Source organism: Triturus cristatus, chromosome 11 (genome assembly GCF_964204655.1).
Source record: "Triturus cristatus chromosome 11, aTriCri1.1, whole genome shotgun sequence".
Classification (NCBI taxonomy): domain Eukaryota; kingdom Metazoa; phylum Chordata; class Amphibia; order Caudata; family Salamandridae; genus Triturus; species Triturus cristatus.
Genome location: NC_140594.1, coordinates 870,900,219 through 870,922,434, shown reverse-complemented (window position 1 = coordinate 870,922,434; position 22,216 = coordinate 870,900,219). Strand labels below are relative to the sequence as shown.

Sequence of the window (22,216 nt, the reverse complement as noted above, 5' to 3'; positions counted from 1 at the left end):
TTGTGAGTAAAAATAAACCACATAATAAAAGTGTAGATAATTATCACTATTTAGGTCCTGAAGAATCGCTAGGATAGAAATCCAAGTGCGAGAAACATGTTGACCCACACTGAATAAAATAAAGGATTACACTACACGAGACATTACACTCGGGGTAGAGCCTTGTTTTTTGTTTTTGTTTTTACTTAGGGTAGGAGACCCCCAGAATAAATACTTACTTATTTCGGTACTCCCAATCCTATTTTAATCTTATTATATCTACACAACACTGCCCCCACACCCGCAGTTCACCATATGGCATTCGGATAAAAAGATCTCCGGTAAAGTGCCCCTTATATAGAGTGCCCGATGGGTATTGCACTGCCGACCCGACGAGGAGTAGCCCAGATGATGAAGCATGACACCTGCAAAGGTGTGTAAGGGCATTACTATCCGACTTAGGAATTCCCCACCCTGACCCCAACTCTCGGGCAGCCGTGATCTCTTCTTTGACTCTGCACTACTACCGTTTTACATTAGCGGAATGCCATAAACTATTTTTTGTAAAAGTATCCATTGGAGGTACCAGAATAAAAGTTGTTTTCACCCACCACGAGATAGTTTTAAACTCACATATTTTTGGTTTTGCTTGTTTTGCACTCTGTCCCTCTCTCTCCTATAAGATAGAGGAAACCCTTAGTTAGGATGACAAAAACACCTCCTGCTCCTCTCCTACGGGAGAGTTGCAGCCCACTCTGGGTACCTTGCGGTCCCAGTGTGAAGAGGGGACCCTATGATGAAGCATGACACTCTAGGGTGAGTGAGGGTTCTCGTCTTAACATAGAAGTGATTTCAGATTTTTCCCTTTCTTCTTTTTGTCGCATTCTTTTTCCCAGCATTACCATCCTTGTACACATGTGTGAGATAGATTGTGTGGAGTAGTACAGTGAGTGGTGATAAATACTCCAAAAAAAACCTCTCCTGTGAGATACTCTTCAACCTCATGGTCACAGGTTCAAATCCCAGTGGGTCTCCTCAGCCTTTCATTTATCTGCGGTCGATAAAATGAGTACCATTGAGTTGGGTAACAAAAGCATCTGTTATTGAGCCCCAAGATGCCTACGGGTGAATGTATGCTTTACAAATACACATGTTATGTGATGTTACTTCTTATGTGTTTGTTTGACTCTTACCAACATGTTGTCGTGGATTACTATACAGATATACATTTGGTTCTGCAAATGAAAATTCAGTTGTCTTAATATACACTTCTTTGTGTGATTGTCCATACGTTGGTTCGAGTGTACATTTTAAAATGAATGCAAACATCCAAATGTACATTCATTCAAACACATCTACATGTTTTAGGCGCATTTCCAGGCTTTCTAAATAATTGATGAAGTAGAATTTATTCCATCTTTATTATGTAAAGTCCATTTCAGCTTGGACGGATACTAAGTGAACTGGCACAAATTGCCTTGGTAATTTTTTTTTTGGAGTCCTGAGCAAGTCATGTCGCTGAAAATGATTTTGCTTTTTTTTAGCGCATCCAAAGTACATATAAGTGCTGAACATTTGAAAATGTTCCTACTCAAATGTCTGAGGATACTTTCACCATTTTAAAGGTACAAGTGGGTCCCATAGAGATTATATCTGAATGTCAAGTGAGGTGACATTCGATGGCTACAATTGTGAGAACGTGTGAGCGCTTTATGAATTATTGATTAAAACCTTAGAACAAAAAATATCAACCTTTCAACTATGATCGCTGTTCACCAAACTTTCCATTTCTAAGTATGTATGCCTCTTGCAACGATATATTGGAATTTATTTAATGATTTCAAAAGTTATACTCAAAAATTGATTTTTAATATCTAACTTAGTGTATAATAACCCCATTGTAGCGCTATTGTGTCGCTATAATGCATGTGACTGTATATAAAGAAGACAAGCATTGGCATAGCCAATAGGTCTCGCTTTAGGGACCTTATAAGTATTTAGTTATGCAACTGTTGCATAGCTAAACACTTATAAGGTCCCAAAGGCGAGACCTTTTGGTTATACCAATGCTTGTTTTCTTTCTAATAGCGGCACCGGTGCTTTACTTTCAACATTCAAAGTAAAGTGCGGGTGCCGCGATTATAGCAAAAGTAAAGAAATAGATGTTTGTTTCTATTTCTTTACTTTTGCTATAATCGCGGCACCGGTGCTTTACTTTTAACATTAAAAGTAAAGCGCGGGTGCCGCCATTATAGCAAATGTAAAGAAATAGATTTTTGTTTCTATTTCTTTACTTTTGCTATAATCGGGGCACCGGCGCTTTACTTTGAATGTTAAAAGTAAAGCACCGGTGCCGCGATTAGCAAGATGAAAATGCTACCGCCGGCCACAGCTTGCAGTGCATGTGCACGAGTGGTGCGCGCGCAGCAGTAAGCACGCCATATAGTGCCTCTGCTGAACTGCGCGCCTGCGCACATGCACTGAAAGCTGTAGCCGGCAGTAGCATTTTTTAAAGCCCTTACTAAAGTCTCTCCGAGCAGAGCATGCGTGCTGACTCAGCGAGACCTAATAAACAACCACTGTGTACTGTGGTCCTTTAATGCTCAGGGATTTCTGGTGAAATAATCAACAGTGGAAAAAGGGGTTTACATATGTCACCTGCGCTCCATGACGGCTAACCTCTTATGTATTTTTATATTAGAGTGAAATATGGGTTTTGAACATACCTCTGAAATTAACCTAAACTGCACTATTTTTGCATCATTTGGGGCTACTTTGCTGACATAGCACCCTCTAATATTCTGCCCATACATTTCAGGCATGCAGTTAGTGCCCCTTTCTGTTATAACAGCAGAGCATAGCTGTGCCCACTAAGCACTGGACACTGGGCCTGGCCCCTGTCTATTCCCATGGCCGAGTCATTCCACTCCCACCACCAAAGCCACTGTGCACAGTTAGACCTTTGGTGATGCATGCCCTGTACCAAGTACTCCTCCACCATGCTGTGAGAGCAAGGGGATGCCACCTAGCCTGGATGCAAGGGTTCTGTCACAGGTGAAAATCCACAGAGGAAACAGAGTACCTATGAGTACCAATAGTCATAAAAGTTATGTGACTTTCTCATATTTGATATTGGCCAGATTGTCTCAGGTCACTTTTGGTGCAGCGGGAGAGGGTGGCACGCCACCGCCACGCTCCGACTGTGCCAAAGCCATGGTCGGGTCCCCTGTCAGATTTGGAGTTTCCTCCTGTCTGGCTGACTGTTTTTTGGCATTCCCACAGCGGTGCCTCAGAAAATGGGCACCGCAATGGGAACATCAAAAAGAGTTGGTGCCCGGCATGGACTGTAAAGTACAGTCCGTGCAGAAACTGAGGAGCATGCATACAGGGGTCACATGTTGTGCCCTCCGGCATGCATCCACATGGCGTGGGGCACCAATCGGTCCTGTAAGGTCGCCTTTGTTTCCTAGACAACGGTTTTCATGGTGGAGAGGAAACTTGTAATATGCGGCAGTCCCATCAATCATTTTGCGGCTACAAGACCGCTGCACCACCATCAGGTAACGGCAGTTCCCTGGCTGCGTCGGCAGTCCCAGGGCGGTTCGACCACCCAACCCATAATGGGGCCGTAGGAGCACCGGTGCGGTGGTGGCTGGACCGCCACCGCTGTGCCACCACGAGTCTGGCAGTCCTCAGACCACCGGACTCGTAATTAGGGCTTTAGTGTCTAAACCAATACATAGGAAACTGCACATTGATTTTGGCCTACTCCACTCCATGTGTTTTCATATCCCACCCATGGCCTTCCCAGATCCAGGGACCACCCAAAGTTGTTTACACCTCTCCTCTCTTTGCTACCTACCCTCCCCTCATCCCTGCTGCTTGGAATCAGGCCTTCTTCTTCTTGCCCTATTAAAAAGTGCACAGTTCAAGCTGGGATGCTAATTTTCTTGCAGAGCCTACCACCTCTGTGCAGTCTAACTTGACTCGCTCTCTTTTGTTGAGACCGCCTCTTGTTCTGCTGTTCCTATTCTTCCTGTGCTTTTTCACTGACATCCATCGCCCTGAATAGCTCCTCTCTCCAACCATTCTACCTCTGTACTCTTGCTCTTGATGTTTATCTTTTCTGCTTCCCTCCTCCTTCGTGTGTTCCTTCTGTGATGTTTTTACTCCCCATTACTTTCCCAGCTCTCTCTCTGTGCTGTAAGGATATCCCAGTTTACGCTGTGCTTCTCCAGTACCGCAGTCTCTTTCCTTACTGTGGTCTCCCTGTCATGTTCAGCTGCGGTGCCCCCCTAGTGCAGTCATCTAAGGTGAACACGTCATTCTGGTAATTACTTTTCACCTATGAATCACTGATTTCAGGTGTGTTAGTCAAACGAGTTGAATGGAAGCAAAACAAGACTACAAAGCCCAGAATGCATCAGGATAGTACTGGAAACAGCATATGAGATGAGATGGCATGAGTTTGCCACCCTACTGTTATCGATCTCAGCGCAGTGTTCTACCAATGCTGCTGTTCTCCCTTTCGCTGCTTTCCCGTGCCTTGCTGTGCTCCCCAATTGTGCTGCCCATACCTTTAACATGCTCTCTTCCCTCCTGCTATCCCTCCTCTGTCCACAGGGCCGGACTGGGAACCAAAACCGGCCCAGGCAAAGTGCTCGACAGCCCCCCCCCCCCCCCTTCCGTGGGTAGGGGGTGCCGCCGAGCTCTTTGCGGGGGCCGGTTTTCGGCCGATTTTGTTACAGGGCCGATTTTGCAGCTATGCTGCAAAAACGGCCCTGTAACAAAAACGGTCCCCATGGGCCCAACACCAGCCCCAACCCGTGCGGCGCACCGGGGGATTGCCCGGTGCCCGCTATGGCCAGTCCGGCCCTGTCTGTCCAAGCTTCCGCTGTGCAGAGGCGTCTTAGGCTGCAAAGTGGGCAAATACCCAGGGTCCACCTTTTAAGGGGCTGCTGTGAAAGTGAACTTTCTCTCTATCTCACTTCTGTCTATTTCTTTATCCTAGTACTTAATTTGTAAAAAAGCACATCCCAGGGACCTCGTCGGGAAGCCACTGCAGCTTACACTACCCATTGGCCATGAAAGTGCTACAAATGACAGTACCGGCACAACTTTGAACCACCACACTGCTACAGGTGTGACAATTCAGACTATCTGAGGTCTGCAAAGCAATAAGAATGGCTTCGGTGGCAGGAGTTAGTTGGATTTAATGTACATTAAATTAATAAACAGCTGTTGTTCTGCTCATCTGTAACTTACACAAACAGCACCACCAGGTGGCAGCTCTCATAAGTGCCAGTGTTCACAAAGAAGTGCTAGTGCTGAGCACCGAAAACTACTGGCTCAAATTAAACACTGCTCTATCTCAAACATTTAACACAGAATTATATATTGTTGTTAGCATGGTACTTGAATTAGGAGAAGTTGGGTAATAAAGTTTAAAGATAAATAAAACCACTTACCTTGCGCTCACCGCAACACCGACTCGACAATGCGGCAAGCGCGTGGTAAGTGTTTTTTTTTCCCCTATTCCATCGTCTGTCAAATTAACCCTCCGCCCCGCCCCACCGCTCTTACCTTTTGACTCGCCATAAAGTTGCACAAAGGGTTAATATGCCTGATGCAAAGAACATATCTGTATTTTGTGTGGATAGCTGAGTGGATTAGTTGAGCCAGCCTTTATCAGTGCATTAAAACAAATGAAATGCATGTGAGAGAGGGGCTATGGAGAGATGAGGCGCACTTTTGCTGGGTGGTAGGGAGGGAAGCCAAGGAGGAGGTCTTGGGAGCGTGGAGGCACCCAAAAAGATTTTCGCACAGGCTGCCACCAGTGCTAAAGCCAGCCATGCTTTCCCAGTGGTGCTGATGTCTGCCACTTTGCTGTGCATTCCCAGATCCATGGGTGAATAAGCTACTCCAGTCCACACTTTTATTTTGCATTCTGGGAATTGTAGTCCTGATTTTTCAATGGGATATGTGGGACTACAATGCAAAATTGCACAGGAAAATCTGGACTGAGTGGGCTACAACGGCTGGACGTGGGAACGGAGCTCTGGCTCCCCTGGTGCTGCTCTCTCCCTTTTCATCCTCCCCTTTCTTGTGCTCATACTTTTCTCCTCCTCCAAAGGAGGTAGCTATTTGCAGACGCTCCCTTGAGCTCCTGGCAGACCGGGCGGCGGAATGCCGTCATCCTGAAGGCTAGAATCAGATTAACTGAGCAGCGGCCGGGGGTGCTGCCGGCCGGGCTGAGCTGCAGCCCGCACGGACGAGCTCGGACTGCCCCGGGCTGCGGGACAGAGTGTGTGGGAGCAGCATGAGAGGCTGTGAGACCAGGGGTCAGATCTGCGCACACACCCTAAGGTACTGACTGCCCAGCCTGTCAGAGCCCGAGGCAGTGCAGGGACCCCTCAGCCTAACTCCATCTATTCTTAGAGAGGGAGAGCTGGGATCAGCCAGGCAATCTGCTGCGCACACCCCACCCGGGCTGCAGCTCTTTGGGACCTGGTAAGAAGATGCTACGAGCCCTCCAGTGTCTGTCCTCCAGAGGTCCTATAAAGGCGCAGTCACATCCTCTTTAGCTCAGTGGTTCCACCCCCGCCTTCCTCTTCTCTCTTTCACGGGTTTACCTCTTTACCTTGTGCTGTCACTGTTTTCATAACTCACATCCCAAACTCCACACGTCCTGTCAGCCTCTTCACTCACCCTGACTGCGCGCAGTTGGAGTGTCTGTGTGCGCCTTTTGCTTTGTAGTTACTCTGAGATGTTCCTACTCTAGTGTGATACTTGCTGATTGTCCATTTGCATGCTGCTTTTCTCCGCTTGTCTGCCTACACTACCCCTTTCAACATGGCGCCCCCTAGCCTCTGTCTAACAACACTGCAATTTAACGCCCCTCCGCTCCCTGTGCGTTTGCTTTGATCGTCTGCCTGTTTAGTGGTGACGAGTTTTTCCAGATGTTACTTCCCTCGGAGTTTTTCCAGCGGCAGTTTTGTACCCCAGCTGTTCACAGAGGAGAGATACGTCCACGTGGGGCTGGCTGGGAACAGCGTGAATCGTTAATGCCCTGCTCTGGTGCAATTAACAACCTTAATTTGCAAAACGACTGAAGGGGGATGACACTAAAACAATGAACGCGCCATTTACATCATTTATTCAGCAGGCCATGTATGTTTTATCCTCGCTGCGTGTCATTTATTCTGCAGAGATTGTGGTGCACTTTTTGAGTTTCACATAGAGATGTGCTATTTGTTTCTATTTGAATGGGAATTTAAAGCAGTTGCGTCTATCTCGGAAATATACAAGGTGGGTTAAAAAAAAATCTGTATTGGGGGTGTTTTCACAGAGGAAGCCCCTAATTCAAAGGAGACTTTCTCTTACCTCCTGTGAGGGTTGAGGAGATCTGGGCGGCGCTGGCTTATGCTGAATTCAGCCTTTTCCATAGACTCAGAGTTCCACATCGGGTCGCCTGGCTGCTGTAAGGTTCGCCCACAGAGCCATGGCGCAGGAAGCCATGGCAGGCCTACGTGTTGTCTTCACGCATGCCCGGACTGGCCAGCCGGGCAATCCCCGGAGGCAGCTGCCCCAGGGGGCCGTATTTGCCACCTGGAGGCCGGTGGTGCACGTTACTGGTTCCAGCGTACATCAGCATGGCTGCACATGGGGACTGACTTTATTATTTTCGCCAGGGCTGCTATTAAATTCCCAGTCCAGCCTGTCGTCAGGGTGTAAAACCGTCTCCGCTGCTACGCCGTCTGCCAGGCTGCCGCGGAGCTAACACCTGTTGAAATCTGACAGCAGCCAGACAAAGGCCCACAGAGCAAAAGGCGGCACAGAACATACCGAAGGAGGGGGCATGAGAGACTGAATGCAGGGCATTCATTCACTCAGCCAGGGGTTGAGTAGGCGACCAACTCTGTAAGTAGAGGGCCTGAGGCGGCATGTACGTCACATGCAGTTTCTAGCCCAGAATAGCAGAATTCGAGCCACCCTTCCAGTGTTTGGTCTTTTTAAAGAAACCTTTTCTATCACTGCAAAAAAATGTCACTTTACTGGTAATACTAATGATGTTATTAGAGCTGCCTTTTTAATAGAAGAGTTTTCTGAAAATCATAATAGTGAATTGTCACGAGCCCATTTTGGTAACAGGTAAGTCAATATTTGTATAGGTTATCTTTACTGCTTCACATTTGGAGCACACTTGTGAGACATCTTGCACAACACCAGTACGCAACAGTGATAAACAATGCTGCTAACAATACCCTCCTCTCAACCATGTACTTCAGAATCATTGCCCCCTTGTCTACAAAGTACTTTAAAACCACAAGATGTAGGAAAGTGCTTTAGAAATGCTGCAAAACAATGTAGTTTTAATGCCTCGCCAGGATCATTTTCTGTGGTGTGAAATTAACAGTATGCCCTTATTTCCTTGTGCAATGTAGGCACACGTGTGTGCAGGTTGCCAGCTTCCCGACACGGTGAACCCTAGAGTGGTCAGGTCAAGTGACCACCCCTCCACCTGTCAAGTGAATGGTATGCCCCAAACTTCCAGATATCCGTGCAGATCTTCGTGTTCGTGTCTATTGATGTTATTGGCTATCTCTGCTGGACCAGAGACATCTGCTAGTTGAGATGTCCAGCAATGGCGCGTCCTCGTGTGGGGTCAATTTAACCTTGCAGTCCCTTCTGCTCCGAAGACACCCACGTGAGGTTAAACAGTGGACTCTCCGAGGTTATGGTTTTCTTTCAAAGGAACCTTGTATTTTTCCCTTTAGCACTGTTGAAGCCGTCGAATATCACAGTTCCAGCTGATGGACGGATGTTTCCCGCATAGCAGTGTTAACGCTTTGGAAACATTCTTAAAAATTCTGCATAGGCGCAGTCACTTGAATTTGCGCTGTGAAGTTATGGTTGCCATGGAACTATTGGCTCTTTTGATTGGTTGCTATGTTGTGAAGTTGTGGTTGCCATGGAGATATTGGCTCTTTTGGTTCAATTTTGGTATTTGCTAGGTAGTGAGTTTTGCTAGGTCAAAGCCTGGGAGGAGAGGTTGGGTCATCCATCCCTCTACCTCCAACACTCATCTCACTTAAGTTTGTGACGTGTGCTTAAAGTGTACATTTATTTATAGAAGTGCTTATTGGCTGCGCCCAATCTACCTTGTAAGTGTTCCTTGCAATCTTGGTTATAAGAGGGACTTCTACTGGTTTTGAATTCCCCTAATGTGGGGGCTTCCTACAAGAATCAGGCAAACATCAATCCTAGTATCTGACTAAGTGTTGAGTGTATTTTTGTTGTAGTGGGTTTCACTATGGTAGAGATTCTTAGTTGTGGTCAAAGCTTGCAATCCTCCCAAATACCCATATATGTGTGCAAATACCCATATATGTGTGTGTAAGGAGTGTGCAGAACAGGTGAGAGAAAGAGGCCGATCCCCAGTACTAAATTTGAAAAATAATAGGTGCCAGGGCCCTGACCAGGAGGCCACTGCAGCTTGCACCACCCATCACCGTCAAAACAACTACTAACCATCTCTCTCGCCTGCAAGTGCGACAGTTCAGATTATTCCAGGTCCCCAAAGCTTAAGGAATGACTGGGGAGGCAGGTATTAGTATTTTGTTTATGTATATTGTATTCATAAACAACTACTGTTGTTTTGCTCATCTCTAAATTAGATGAGCAGCGCCACCATGTGGCAGACTGCCAGAAGTGCAGTGATGACAATTAAGTGCTGGTACCGAGCACCTGAAACCAATTAAGTGCCAGTGCGGAGCATGGAAACCACCGGCTCAAATTAAGCACTGTGACCCGTCTCCTACCTTTAGTGCCACAGACAGAAGATGAGTGCATGGGACAAGGCTGGTACTACCATCATGGAGTGGGGAATCAGACCAGAAGCTGAGTAGAAAACCATGCCACAGTGGGATATCCGAGAGTCCATTGATGGCTTGAAGCCAACACCCCGCATCTCTTGAGCACCGGGACTTAACAGCTGCTGCCATAACCATGCACCCTCACAGGGTACAGGAAATGACTTCAGCTTCACGTGGGAGGGATGATCTATTACTTGGTGCCACTTGCTCTTGCCTCTACCGTGGCTGGAAGGCAAGCTTCTTGGCCTGCTGGGTGTGTGTGTCAATGTGCATGTGGGTCTTACAGTGCGCATATCTGTACATGTGTCTGTGCAGTTTTGTATGTGTGCCTGTGTGCCGTACATACCTTTGTGTGTGGGTGTTTAAGTTTTGTATTGTAATTGCATTTATATAGCACTTACTACCCCTGACGAGGCGTCATAGCGCTTTTTCGGCGAGTAGCACATTACTCCGGAACCCATAAAGGATTGGTGTTAAATTAGTATAGTGAAATATGAAAGTGATTTGAGTGGTGGGTAGGTTAGTCAGTTATTTGGATTCAGAAGGATAGCGTAAGGATAGAAGAGGGGAAAAAAGGTTTGTAATAATAAAGCGCTTGTTACCCCTGATGGAGTGTTGGAGCGCTTTTTTGTATGAGTTGGTGCTTGTGTAATCTATAGTCGCGTGCGCACGTGTGTGCGCGCGTGCATTCTGTTGTGAATGTTTATCTGGCCGTTCACAACTGTCTGGCCCGCCCCTCGTCACAAAACCATACCACACTTTACAGCAATTGCGCCCCTCTTTGCCAAGTCCATTGTTCACTGCAAATACCTGCCTGCCTCCTGCGAGCAGATTACAATGTTAGCCATAGGGCACCTGTAGTGTCGCGATAGCCCATCTGACGTGACACGCGATTGCGTGTGCGTCAGGTCACGTAGTCTGTTCCCCCAATAAATATGACGTCACGCCTGCGCGTCGGCAGAAAGGGCCACGGCAGCGTAGACGGCAACATCACCAGCATCTGTGTCCCGAGTCGTTATTAGGCCACGTGGGTTTGGGCCTGCAGAGCGTGGGAGCGTGAGAGCGACCCTGACCCTCACGACACCACAAAGTGGCGACGAGGGTGGACGTGCCCTCGCTCCTGCTCCGTGCGCTTGGGTTGGTGTGGCGGCCGGAGAGCGCTCCTCGCTCGCGGTGCTCGTGCCCCGCCCATTCGCGCGCTACTGCCCCGCGTCGCGGGCTCTGCACGGAACACGCGCGGAAGCGCCGGAGCGCTCCAGATCAGCTGCTGGCTCGCGCTGGGGGCTGTCTCCTGCACCGTCGCCCCAGCGCGCTTTGGTGTCCTCGTGAGCCCCGCCCCCTCGCCTGGGGGGGTGTAGAGCATCCTTCATTCCCTGCATTCTGGATGACGCCCAGGGGGATAAGGAGCTGCGGTGCCATTTGATGCCTGCCAGGTGTGCAGCCTCGAGGACACAGCGACTGACGGCCTGAGCCACGTGCTGCCAACAGAAGTAAGCTTTTAGTTGCCCCTGCCGGCCTAAGAAGTCCTCAGCACCGCCAGGCCCCCAGAGCCCTGCCTCCCGGAGGTCCCTCAGGGAGTCCCACACAGCACAGACGGGGCAGTCCTGCCTCTCACGGGGGAGCCACCAGGGAGAACCCCATTGCCAAGGGGTGGAGGAGGTCTCGCCCAGCACAAGCACACACGTGAACGCGAGGCCCCGCCCAGCGCAAGCCGCGCACGTGCAACATGGCGACCATCCCGCCAATAGAGCCGTTCTCTGTCGAGGGGTCCCCGTCAACGGTGGCGGCCCGATGGAGAGACTGGGAGGACAGGGTGCGCATCTTCTTCGAGGCCACGAAGGTCCACAGAGATCAGAAACGCGCCATGATAATCCACCTAGGTGGGAAGGAGATTCACAACATCGTAAAGACGCTTGCGGAGGCCACCCCCAAGACGCACACGACGCTAATAGCTGCGCTCAATGAATACTTCGAGCCAATGGCAAACCGCGACTATGAACGTTTCATATTTCGCCAAGCGCGCCAGCTGCCAGAGGAGTCGCTCGACAAGTTCTACGCCCGCCTAAAGAACCTAGCGGCCACCTGCGGGTTCAGGGATGAGACGGAGGAGATAAGAGGCCAGATAATACAGGGCTGTGCGTCCGCGAAACTGCGGGAGAGGATCCTGGAGGAGTCCGGCAAGCCCCTGGCCGATATCCTGACGATGGGCCGAACGAAGGAACTGTCCAAGGCGCGCGCCGCGCACATGGAGGCGGCCCTACAGGCGCCAGTGAAAACCGAGCCGGTCAACGCCGTAGCAGTCAAACCGAAACAGAGGTGGCCCCGACGAGGACCAGGCCCTGCCACTCAAGAGCAATCGAAGTCCTGTGGGTACTGCGGCGGCTCGCCTCACACCCCGTCCGAGTGTCCAGCGCGAGGGACCAAGTGCAGGGGGTGTGGACGCTTCAATCACTTTGAGAAAGTGTGCCGGTCGAAGAAATTCCGAAAGCCCCGCCAAGCCGTCAACACGGTCGAGGAAGGCGGCCAGGGGGCCAGCGACATGGACGATGACGAAGAGGAAGAGAAGGTCATACACCGGGTGCACATGATAGGCATGGCCGCCCGCCGGACTAGAAGACTGCCGCAGTGCAACGTCCGAGTAGGGTCACAGGACGTCATGACGGTGGTGGACACAGGAGCCAGCATCAACATCATGGCCGCTGCCATGCACAAGTCCATGCGCCCACAGCCCGCACTCCAGCCCTCGACGATCACGGTGTTCGCCTATGGCCAGGAGGAGCCACTGAAGGTGCGGGGGAAGTTCAGGACGGTCATATCCCATGGGACGCGCTCCATCACGTCGAATGTATATGTCACTGAAGACGGGCAAGGCATGCTCCTGGGCTGCCGGGCGGCAGAAGACCTCGGAGTGGTGACGTTTGCGTTCGGTGTGCACCAAGAATCCGTACACCACACCCTGGAGGAATTCGAGGACATCTTTCATGGGATAGGCAAATTCCGGGGCAAAGAAGTCCACCTACACATTGACCCCACCGTCCAGCCAATAGCCCTCCGGCATCGCCGCATAGCGTTCCATCTCAGGCCGCTCGTGGAGGCTGAGTTGAAGAAGCTTGAGGCGGCGGGGATCATCGAGAAAGTGTCCGGGCCGACCCCGTGGGTGTCACCGATCGTCGTGGCGAAGAAGCCCAAGCAACCAGGCGCTGTCAGAATATGCGTGGACATGAGGCTCCCCAATGCCGCCATTAAAAGGGAGCGACACATCACCCCAACAATCGATGACATCGTCGGAGAGATGGCAGGCGCCAAGTGGTTTTCAAAGCTGGACTTGCGCTCAGGATATCACCAACTGGTGCTGGACGAGGAATCCCGGAACATAACCACCTTCTCCACGCATGTAGGTCTGAGGCGGTACACGAGGCTGAGCTTCGGGGTGTCCAGTGCTGCGGAAGTATTCCAAAATGTGATACAAGAGCTCATCGCAGGAATTCCCGGAGCGATCAATGTCAGCGATGACATCATGGTACATGCCACTACCGTGGCGGAGCACAATGAGAGGCTGGTGCAGGTGCTACGACGCATAAAGGACGCAGGCCTCACCCTACATAGGGAGAAGTGCGAGTTCCTATGCCGGAAAATCCAGTTCTTCGGCTACACGTTCTCGGCAGATGGGGTCAACCCGGACCCGGACAAGGTCAAAGACATCAAGGAAGCGGCCGCTCCTGCCAACGTCACGGAAGTCAGGAGCTTCCTGGGAATGGTGAACTATTGTGGCCGGTTCATCAAGGACCTGGCGAACCTCACGGCGCCACTAAGGGAGCTCACGAAAGAGTCCACTCCCTGGACATGGGACAGTGACCAGGCGCGAGCGTTTGAAGAAGTCAAACAGGCCCTCTCCGAAGCCACGACGTTGGCCTTCTTCGACCCAGCCAAGCTGACGCAAATCGCGGTTGACGCAGGTCCAGTAGGGCTGGGCGCGGTCCTGCTACAACGAAAGACAAATGCCGAGGAATGGGCTCCGGTGGCATTCGCCAGCCGGTCGCTCACGGAGACGGAGCAAAGGTACTCACAGATAGAAAAGGAGGCGATCGCCATTCACTGGGGGTGTCGCCACTTTCACCTGTACGTCTATGGAAAACCCTTCGTTGTGACCACGGACCACAAGCCACTGGTGTCCCTGTTCGCGGGCACGTCCACCAAGCCGCCGCCACGAATCGAGAAGTGGATGCTGCAGCTTCAGGACTATAATTGCAAGATTGAGTATCAGCCGGGCGCCCGGAACCCGGCAGACTACCTATCCCGCCACCCTCGCACCGCGACTCCCAAGGAGATGAAGGAGGCGGCAGAAACAGAGGAATATGTCCGCTGCGTCACCGCACGGTCGTGTCCCCGGCCGGTGTCCATGGCCAGCCTGTCTCAGGCCACTAGCGAAGACGAGTGCCTCCAAAGAGCAAGAGTGGCGGTCCGAGACAACAGCTGGACTCGCACCCGAGAAGGGTGGAAAGGTCTGACGCCCCGGGCGAGGCAAATAATGGAGAGCCTGTACCACGTGAGGACGGAGCTGACGGAAGATGATACCGGATGTCTGCTGAGAGGCCACCGGCTAGTTATTCCGACGTCTCTCACCCAGAGAGTGGTGGATCTAGCCCACATGGGTCACCAGGGCATGGTCAAGACTAAGTCCCGGCTCAGAACCAAGGTATGGTTCCCTCTCATGGACGAACTAGTGGAGGCCACGGTTCGAGAATGTCCGGCGTGCCAGGTCACAGGAGAAGTGCCCCGGCCGGCCCCTGTGGTGATGGAGCCTCGCCCTCGGAAACCATGGTCGAAGATCAGCGTCGATTTTGGCAGTCTGCCAGATGGACGGCACACCCTGGTGGCGATAGACGATCACTCCAAGTATCCAGAGGTGGAAATACTGACTGTTCTGAGTGCTCAAGAGGTCATCCCGAAGCTGGAGAAAATCATGGCAACGCACGGCATAGTCAAAGAGATCAGAACCGATAACGGGTCACCGTTCCAGAGCCAGGACTTCGCGGCATACCTACAGACCCTTGGAATCCATCACCGGCGAATCACCCCCCGATGGCCTCAAGCGAACGGAGAAGCTGAACGCTTCATGAGGACACTCAATAAGGTAATACGGATTGCTCACGAAAAGAGCCACCCTGTGGAACTTGCAATTTTTACATTTCTCCGCAGCTATCGTCAAACGCCCCACTCTGTCACGGGAGTGGCACCGGCACACCTCCTAATGGGGCGGGTTGTCACCGACTCGATACCGCATCACCCCGAGTGGAGGCCTGACACTCCTAATGACAGTGCCATTGATGAACAGCGACGCGGAGCCTTCGCTCAAGCCGATGCCCGCCGGCGGGCCGTGTCCTCCCACCTGGCCCCAGGTGACACTGTACTGATCCGCAATCGGGCATCAGGGAGCAAGTTTCGGCTGAACTTCGAACCACAGCCGTGGACCGTGGAGAAAGTTCGGGGCACATGTGTGACCGCCCGGAAAGGCACCGACCAGATCACGAGGAATGTGTCCTTCTTCAAGAAAATTCCAGGGCCCCCTGGGGCGGGTGAACGGCACAATGACAATTCCACGGTGGAAAGGCTGAGGGAACCCCGATTCCGAGAACCCGTGGACCAGGCGGGCGGAGAGGCAAACTCCCCAGGTCATGAACTTGACTCGCTGTTGAGACGGCCAGAGCACACTTCCCCCGAAGCGACTGACGTGCCCGATGAGAGAGAGAGTGACGCTGATGGTGACCCCGGGGTCAGTGACCGTGGGGGAGCGAGATATGACCTGAGACCACACCCTGCGCCCTCCTGTAGGTTACGGGACTATATCAAGTAAGATTGTTTCATTTTGTTCTTTTGTTCCATGTTTAGACTGCGGGACACTGAGAGACTGTGTTCCAGCCCCCGGCGTGCAGTTACCTACTGTGGGTTGTTGTTTGGTTTTTTTGTGTGTTGGGGAGGAATGTAGTGTCGCGATAGCCCATCTGACGTGACACGCGATTGCGTGTGCGTCAGGTCACGTAGTCTGTTCCCCCAATAAATATGACGTCACGCCTGCGCGTCGGCAGAAAGGGCCACGGCAGCGTAGACGGCAACATCACCAGCATCTGTGTCCCGAGTCGTTATTAGGCCACGTGGGTTTGGGCCTGCAGAGCGTGGGAGCGTGAGAGCGACCCTGACCCTCACGACACCACAGGCACCCCTCCTGCCACATTCAGTTTCCAAATATTTACACAAAATAGATTTTCGTGTTCAGCATTCCCTGTTAACGGGCTAGTAGTGCTATGTCGAAATCAATAAGTGAATGAATTACCTCCGACGTTTTGTTTAGCTGTGATTGCTTGTTTTATTTGCTTTTGTTCTGTGTATGTCAGTTGACCATTGCCTTCTGAAAAGGTTCAGTAAGATAACTGTGTCTATGGATTGCTGATACTTTAATGAAGGCGCTCTAAATTCTGTTTCAGAGCACACTGTGTGTATCTTTGGCCTGGTGATTGTCTGTGGGTGGTGACTGACGGTTGATCTTTTTCTCAGCACAGATGACACCTCTTCAAGGCATGTCCTAAACCAAATAGCTTGAAAATTAAGTGCCAGGGCCACAGATGTTGGGAGACAGATGTTTGCAGCAAATCTCTGTCCCAACAGATCCAAATAGTTTTTTTCCCTAAAAATATTTGTTAATGAAGTATTCAAACATTTTGATATGCGCCTGCAAAATGAGAACTCGGCACTTTTAACTTCGAACAAATCTTACATTTTTAAATGATCTGCTTTTTTCCCTTGTGAGGGCAGTACAATAAATGTTCTTTGTGTTATCAGTGCGAAGCCACTATCTCTCTAATCCAGGCCTCTTTACTGTTTGCGATTTACGTTCAACTTTTTTTAATCAACTGAATATGGAACCAATTTTAACTGGCAGCTACGGATGAAAGTTTTAAACTCAGCTGCATGTGTTTTTTTTTTAATTCTGACTGCGACTATCCTACACAAAGAAGCTTGTAAGTGCTCTACCACCCTCACGAGTACCGGTGCAGCTAAATATATTTTGTGTCTTCGAGCACGCTTGTTGCAGCATGGTTTCCTGTGTTTAGGGATTTCTGCGAGACCTGCCCTTCCTGAAAAAAAACCCTGAAATGAGTAAAACAAGGATGCGGCTGTGTGGAGTCATGGAACTGTGTGTGTGTGTGGGGTGAGTGGTGGGAGGGAATTCCTTCCTGAAGTATGCATTTCTTCTGCCAGGAGCCAGTCGGTGCATGTCTGCTTCAAGCCTCTATCAAAGTGTGTGTAGATGGCTGCTACTTTCTGAAGGTAACCCTCCTCTCTTTGCTTTTCTTCCCCCTCCCCCCATCGCTTGTCTCCCCCCCCCCCCCCTCACATGCAGGACTACCGAGAAGATGGGATGGATCTAGGCAGCGATGCCAGCAGCCGCTCGAGCTCCAACAAGGTGACCCCTTGCTCGGACTGCAAGTCGTCCCCCAGCCTGGAGCTGGCCGCCCTGGATGACTATGAAGAGGACGAGGACTTCCAGGTGTACAAAAAGAAGGGCGCGGACGACTGGGAGGAGGACGTCGAAGATGAGGAGTCCTATGGGGACTACACTGTCAACAACCACTACGCCAAGGCGGTGCTTGGCAGGAGCTTAGCGGAGGAGTTCGAGGAGGCCAGAGGCGTGGTGCCGCCCCCCCCTAGTAATGTCAGACTGCACAATGAACTCAAACACAACGGCAATGTGGTGTCTAGGAAGACTGGAAGCAAAGGGAAGAAGAACCACCAGAAATCCCAGCATGCTCTGGGCAGGATAGGTGGCGGCGTGGTCACCTACAATGCATCGGAGACTTGCGCGAAAGAGGACACGCAACTTCCAACCATGGATTGGGCGGCTTTGGAAAAGCACTTGGCCGGCTTGCAGTTCCAGGAACAGGAGCTACGAAATCAGAGCCAGTTGAAAACCAACTACACCTCAGTAAGTGGACGGCTTTACTTTTAAATAGTAACATGCCTCTGTGTGAGTTATACCTAGCGTGGAAGTGAGTAGACAGGCCTATGTCACTTATTGGGCAGTTAATACTTGGTGTACTATTGCATTGCATGGTGGACTGGATTACCCGTAAAGAGTTGCACCTAGGGACTCTATGGCCTACATTTTTGTCAATATTTTAATGTGTACATGTATGGGAAATTATGTATAATGGTGTGTCAATATATTCATGCCTAGTGCCTACTATAACTGCTTTTTGGGTCACAGCTTGGGTAAAAACTGCCCTCCAAGTACCTGAAGGCTCCTAGTCCATTCCTGGATGTTTGTGTAAGTGCCTAATGCATTCTGGGTGTTGTAGTCATGTGTTACTTTGAACTAACTACAGTAAAAACCAATGATTTGTCGATGAAAAGTTCAGGACTTGACACAATGTCCATAATGACCTGGAGTGAGATGGTATCTCCAGTCACAACAGTTTTGTGGACCAAGGGAAAGACAATCCTTTACATCTGAAACCTACGAGGATGAACACATCAAATGCACAGATTTGTGAAATAGTGTGTGCACTATGACATTTTAAATTCTTGAATGGTATATTTGTATATGACACTGTTGGAAGGATGTATTCTTTCCCGCACATGTGCTTTTGGTATACTCTTTGAATAATTGCACACCTTTGTTTCTACTATGATTCATTCTCACCACCACCATTTATGAGGCTTTGTCTCCTTTAGTAACAGACTGATCCCATTGTTCAATCTTGCCTCGATGCAAAGTCACAATAAGAGAGGCTGGGCTACAGCAAAATCTTTAGCCCAAAGCGGACCAAGGGGTTTATTACGAGTCTGGCGGTCACGCGGCGTTACCGGTCTATTATGACCAGGGTGGACAGACCGCCCGGGGACCACCGCAGTCCATGCTGTGCAAGTACTGGTTTTGATGTTCCCATTGCGGTGCCTATTTCATAGGTGGGAATGCCAAAGACCCGCCGACAGACAGGAGAAAACTCCTAATCTGGCGGGCAGTTCAAACATGGGTTTGGCGGTGCAGGTAGAGGGCAGTCCCGCTCCTGCACCGCCAAACTCATAATCAGGCCCCAAGCTGCTGTTCTAGGTGGATTCCATTTTCAACGTTATGTATGTTGCTCATCCGGCTTCATTGTTAGTCAAACCTATCATCGAACCCCAGGCAGTAACCAAACGTACACTCGCCTAATCGCTCCCTCTGACTCCATGACACTCAGGCAGTTGTAAATACATTCAAATCCCCCAGATTGTCCCATTTGCTTCTCCCTAGACTGGATACCTTTCATACTGCATTCCAGTAAGACCCACTGCTTCTCCGCTGTCCTGAGAATAAAGTAGTCTCTCTATACCAAATAAATAATTGTTTCTTTCTTGACCAACTCCCTTAACTCCCAATAATTCTCATCGTTTCTGTGTTGTCTGGTATCAACAACCCTCTATTAACAATTCCTATTGCTTCTCCTTAGACTGGGCAGCTAACTGCCTCCTTCACTCCCAGTAACTTCTATTACTTCTTTCTAGTCCAGGCCAGGTATTTAAGAATTTTCTGTCCAAAATGTTTCCTATAGCTTCTGTCTAGCCCAAACAGCCAAGAACATTCTGCTTTTCCAGGAGCTGATGTTTTCCTTCTTTAGTTCTTGCGGTCATGGATAAGTTCTCTTCCCAGTGATTCCGAGTGCATGAGAAAGTTTAGATAGTACTTGCTGGGGATCAAACTGTTTTGTGGCCCTGTCAACTACAAGCCTACTTGAGGCTGCTAAGATATTTAACAAAAGAGGAGTGTGTGGATTTGGGTGTATTATATAATATGACAGTGGGGCCATATTGTTGAATATACTTGCAAAAACTGTCTTGGGTGCAGTCAGGCTCGTTTATATCACATTTGCTCAACCCTGTGTAGCTGTGGCTTCGAGCAGCAAGGCTTGACAAATGAACTTAGTGTAAAGCATTCAACAGCGCCAAACAACAAAATAAGAAAGTCGCACATCAAGAAAGAGACATGACAACAATTTATAACAATTATATAAATACAATGGTTCTGTCGGGAACCATTGTATTTATATAATACGCCCACCCAGGTTCTGAGGGACACCGGGTCACCCCATTATTTTTGCTCAACAATTTATAACAAGAATTTGCAATGCATTTGCAATGCATTTACGAGTGTTTGAGCTATTGGCATTGTAACTGACAATGAATGTCTTTTATTTATGTGATTATTTTTTAAAAACAGATAAATAAAAGGTATTGTCATTTACAATGCCAATAGTTTGAACTCTCACAAATGCGAGACCTATTGCATTGCAAATGCGTTAGGAGAGATCTGTCCTGCCTTTTCCTGCCATCAAGTGTCAGCTAGACAAAGAACGTTGGGAAAATAGTGCCCTGAGGCTGTAATTAAAGCCTACCGAGCAACAACACACGTAATAGGGGGTGTCGCCGTGGGAGGTTACAAAATGGGAAAAGGTGGTACTAAGGAGGGACAATTGACTGATAAAAAGCCACAGTTTGCAGTGGACTATGACACAAGTCAATGAAAAAACTGGGCGGTGAGTGGGCGGAGCTTCACGTCATACCTTAATACAGCAGGCTCGCAGAGTAGCTCATGCGCTGCCATGCTCGACCTAAAATTAGTGCGTATTTTTATGGATATTTAGAGAACTTGATCATTGAAATCCACCGAAGGGTTCCGGCGATGCAGAGTTTTAAAGATACAAATTCTTTTAAATGCAACTGCAAACAAGCATTTGACAACAAAAAAATGGTAAACTTTTGAAAAGTTGTAAGTAGTTCAACAACTCCGGCTTACGTGACCAAATATGAGAGGATGGAAGACTAGGTGGCCAGAGAGGATACTTTGGACAGTTACCTAGCCACCAGTTTCAAACTTTACACGACAAGCACTATAGACTATAATGTAGTGGTCCTGATGCTGAGGATACAGACAAAGATGGTGTAGTTTAGGCGTGGTCGACAGGTGTGTCTTTGCGGTGAGTCCCCGGTCCATAAGGGATGTGGAGTGACTTTTGCTACAGTGATCAGTATTCCTCGAAGTACTCTTTGTTGCAGTAGCTGGCAAGCTGATGCTGGGCTTCTGGTCCCCTGGCACTGCGGGTGGGGCAATATTCTTTGGGGGGGGTTGGTGTCCATTTTGGTCGACACAGTTGGACTTTGAGGGCACTCCCGGATCCAGCAGACTTGGGTGGAACTTTTGGCCATTGAGGATCGATCACTTTGTATGGCCGGCGGCAGGTAACGGCAAAACTTCTGACTGCCAACTTGCCGGTTTGGACTTCTTCAGCTCTTGTGTCCCCGGAGATGGTTCCAGTGGATGAGCCACCTGATCCATGGAGTCACTGCTTTGATCTGGTGCCGGGAATCAACGTTTCCCTGGGTCAGGAGCCACAGGAACAGTCCAAGTTTTGCTAGCCCAAAATGCAGCAGGTGCAGTCCTTTTGATGGTGCAGTCTCTCTTCGTGCAGTTTCAAGGGTAGCAGGACAGTCCTCCTTCCGCCCTTTCTTGAAATCCAACGTGATCTGATGAGCAGGGTGCCAGGGGTGTCATATTTATCCCAGGAAAGTGCCCTTAGGGGACCACGCATTCTTTAGCCAATGGGCTACTGGGTCCGCTCCTTCCTAGTGGCCGCTCTCAAAATGTTGGGACCTTCTTTGGTTGTCAGGACCGTAGTAGCCCACCCTAGAGGTGTGGCTACCTGATGGCTACACGCCCTCTGTCCCTGTCTCTAACTTGTCTGCAGGAACAAAAGGCACCCTGTACTGTAGTATTGTCATAGGCGGCCCTTCAAAGGCAGCTTCCCTTTTGGACTACCACCCTTAGTGGCCTTCCTGGGCGAGAAGGTAACACCTTGCTCTGGGGCAACTGCCTTTGTTCCTAAACCTGAGAATCATTCACACGTCTCCCTAGGTAGCCAGAAAGGTGTTTGTGTTCTAAGGCCTTTGTGAGTCCACTGGACTGGCTCGGCACAGAGTGGCATCTTTCTAAAAGGTGCTTAACTTATTATGATAATAATATTGATCTGAGCATCAAGTTGGATTTAATGCCACGATTTAGTTCGTACCTTGCAGTACCTAGTTAGGTAGTCCATTTCAGAAATTAGCCAGGCTGGTGTTCCAGCCGGTAACCCAGTGTTAGCCAACGGGGCTACTAACTTTTATCCAGCAAAGCGACAATATTGAAGTGTTTATGCTAAGACATATGAAAATCTATACGTCTTAGTTAACAATATATAGCTCACTGCCATACAGCTCCTTAGACCTTCCTTAGGGTAGATTAACATATAAGTTAAGGGAGTGGTAGCTTTGCCAAAGGTTTAAATGTA

The 22,216-nt window shown here is 49.6% G+C and overlaps 1 protein-coding gene across 3 annotated transcripts in view; it reads left to right on the top strand.

Annotated features, from left to right (window-relative positions):
* The window catches only part of SCHIP1 (schwannomin interacting protein 1), a 416,513-nt gene that overhangs the window by 183,775 nt on the left and 210,522 nt on the right, over positions 1-22,216 (top strand). Inside the window, exons 1-2 of one of the 3 annotated variants that reach the window (XM_085634728.1) lie at positions 6,179-6,345; positions 17,254-17,835. In XM_085634728.1, coding sequence (XP_085490854.1) covers positions 17,272-17,835 — 564 coding nt within the window. In that variant the 5' untranslated portion in view covers positions 6,179-6,345; positions 17,254-17,271. The other 2 variants (XM_085634729.1, XM_085634727.1) reach the window with 2 other exon arrangements.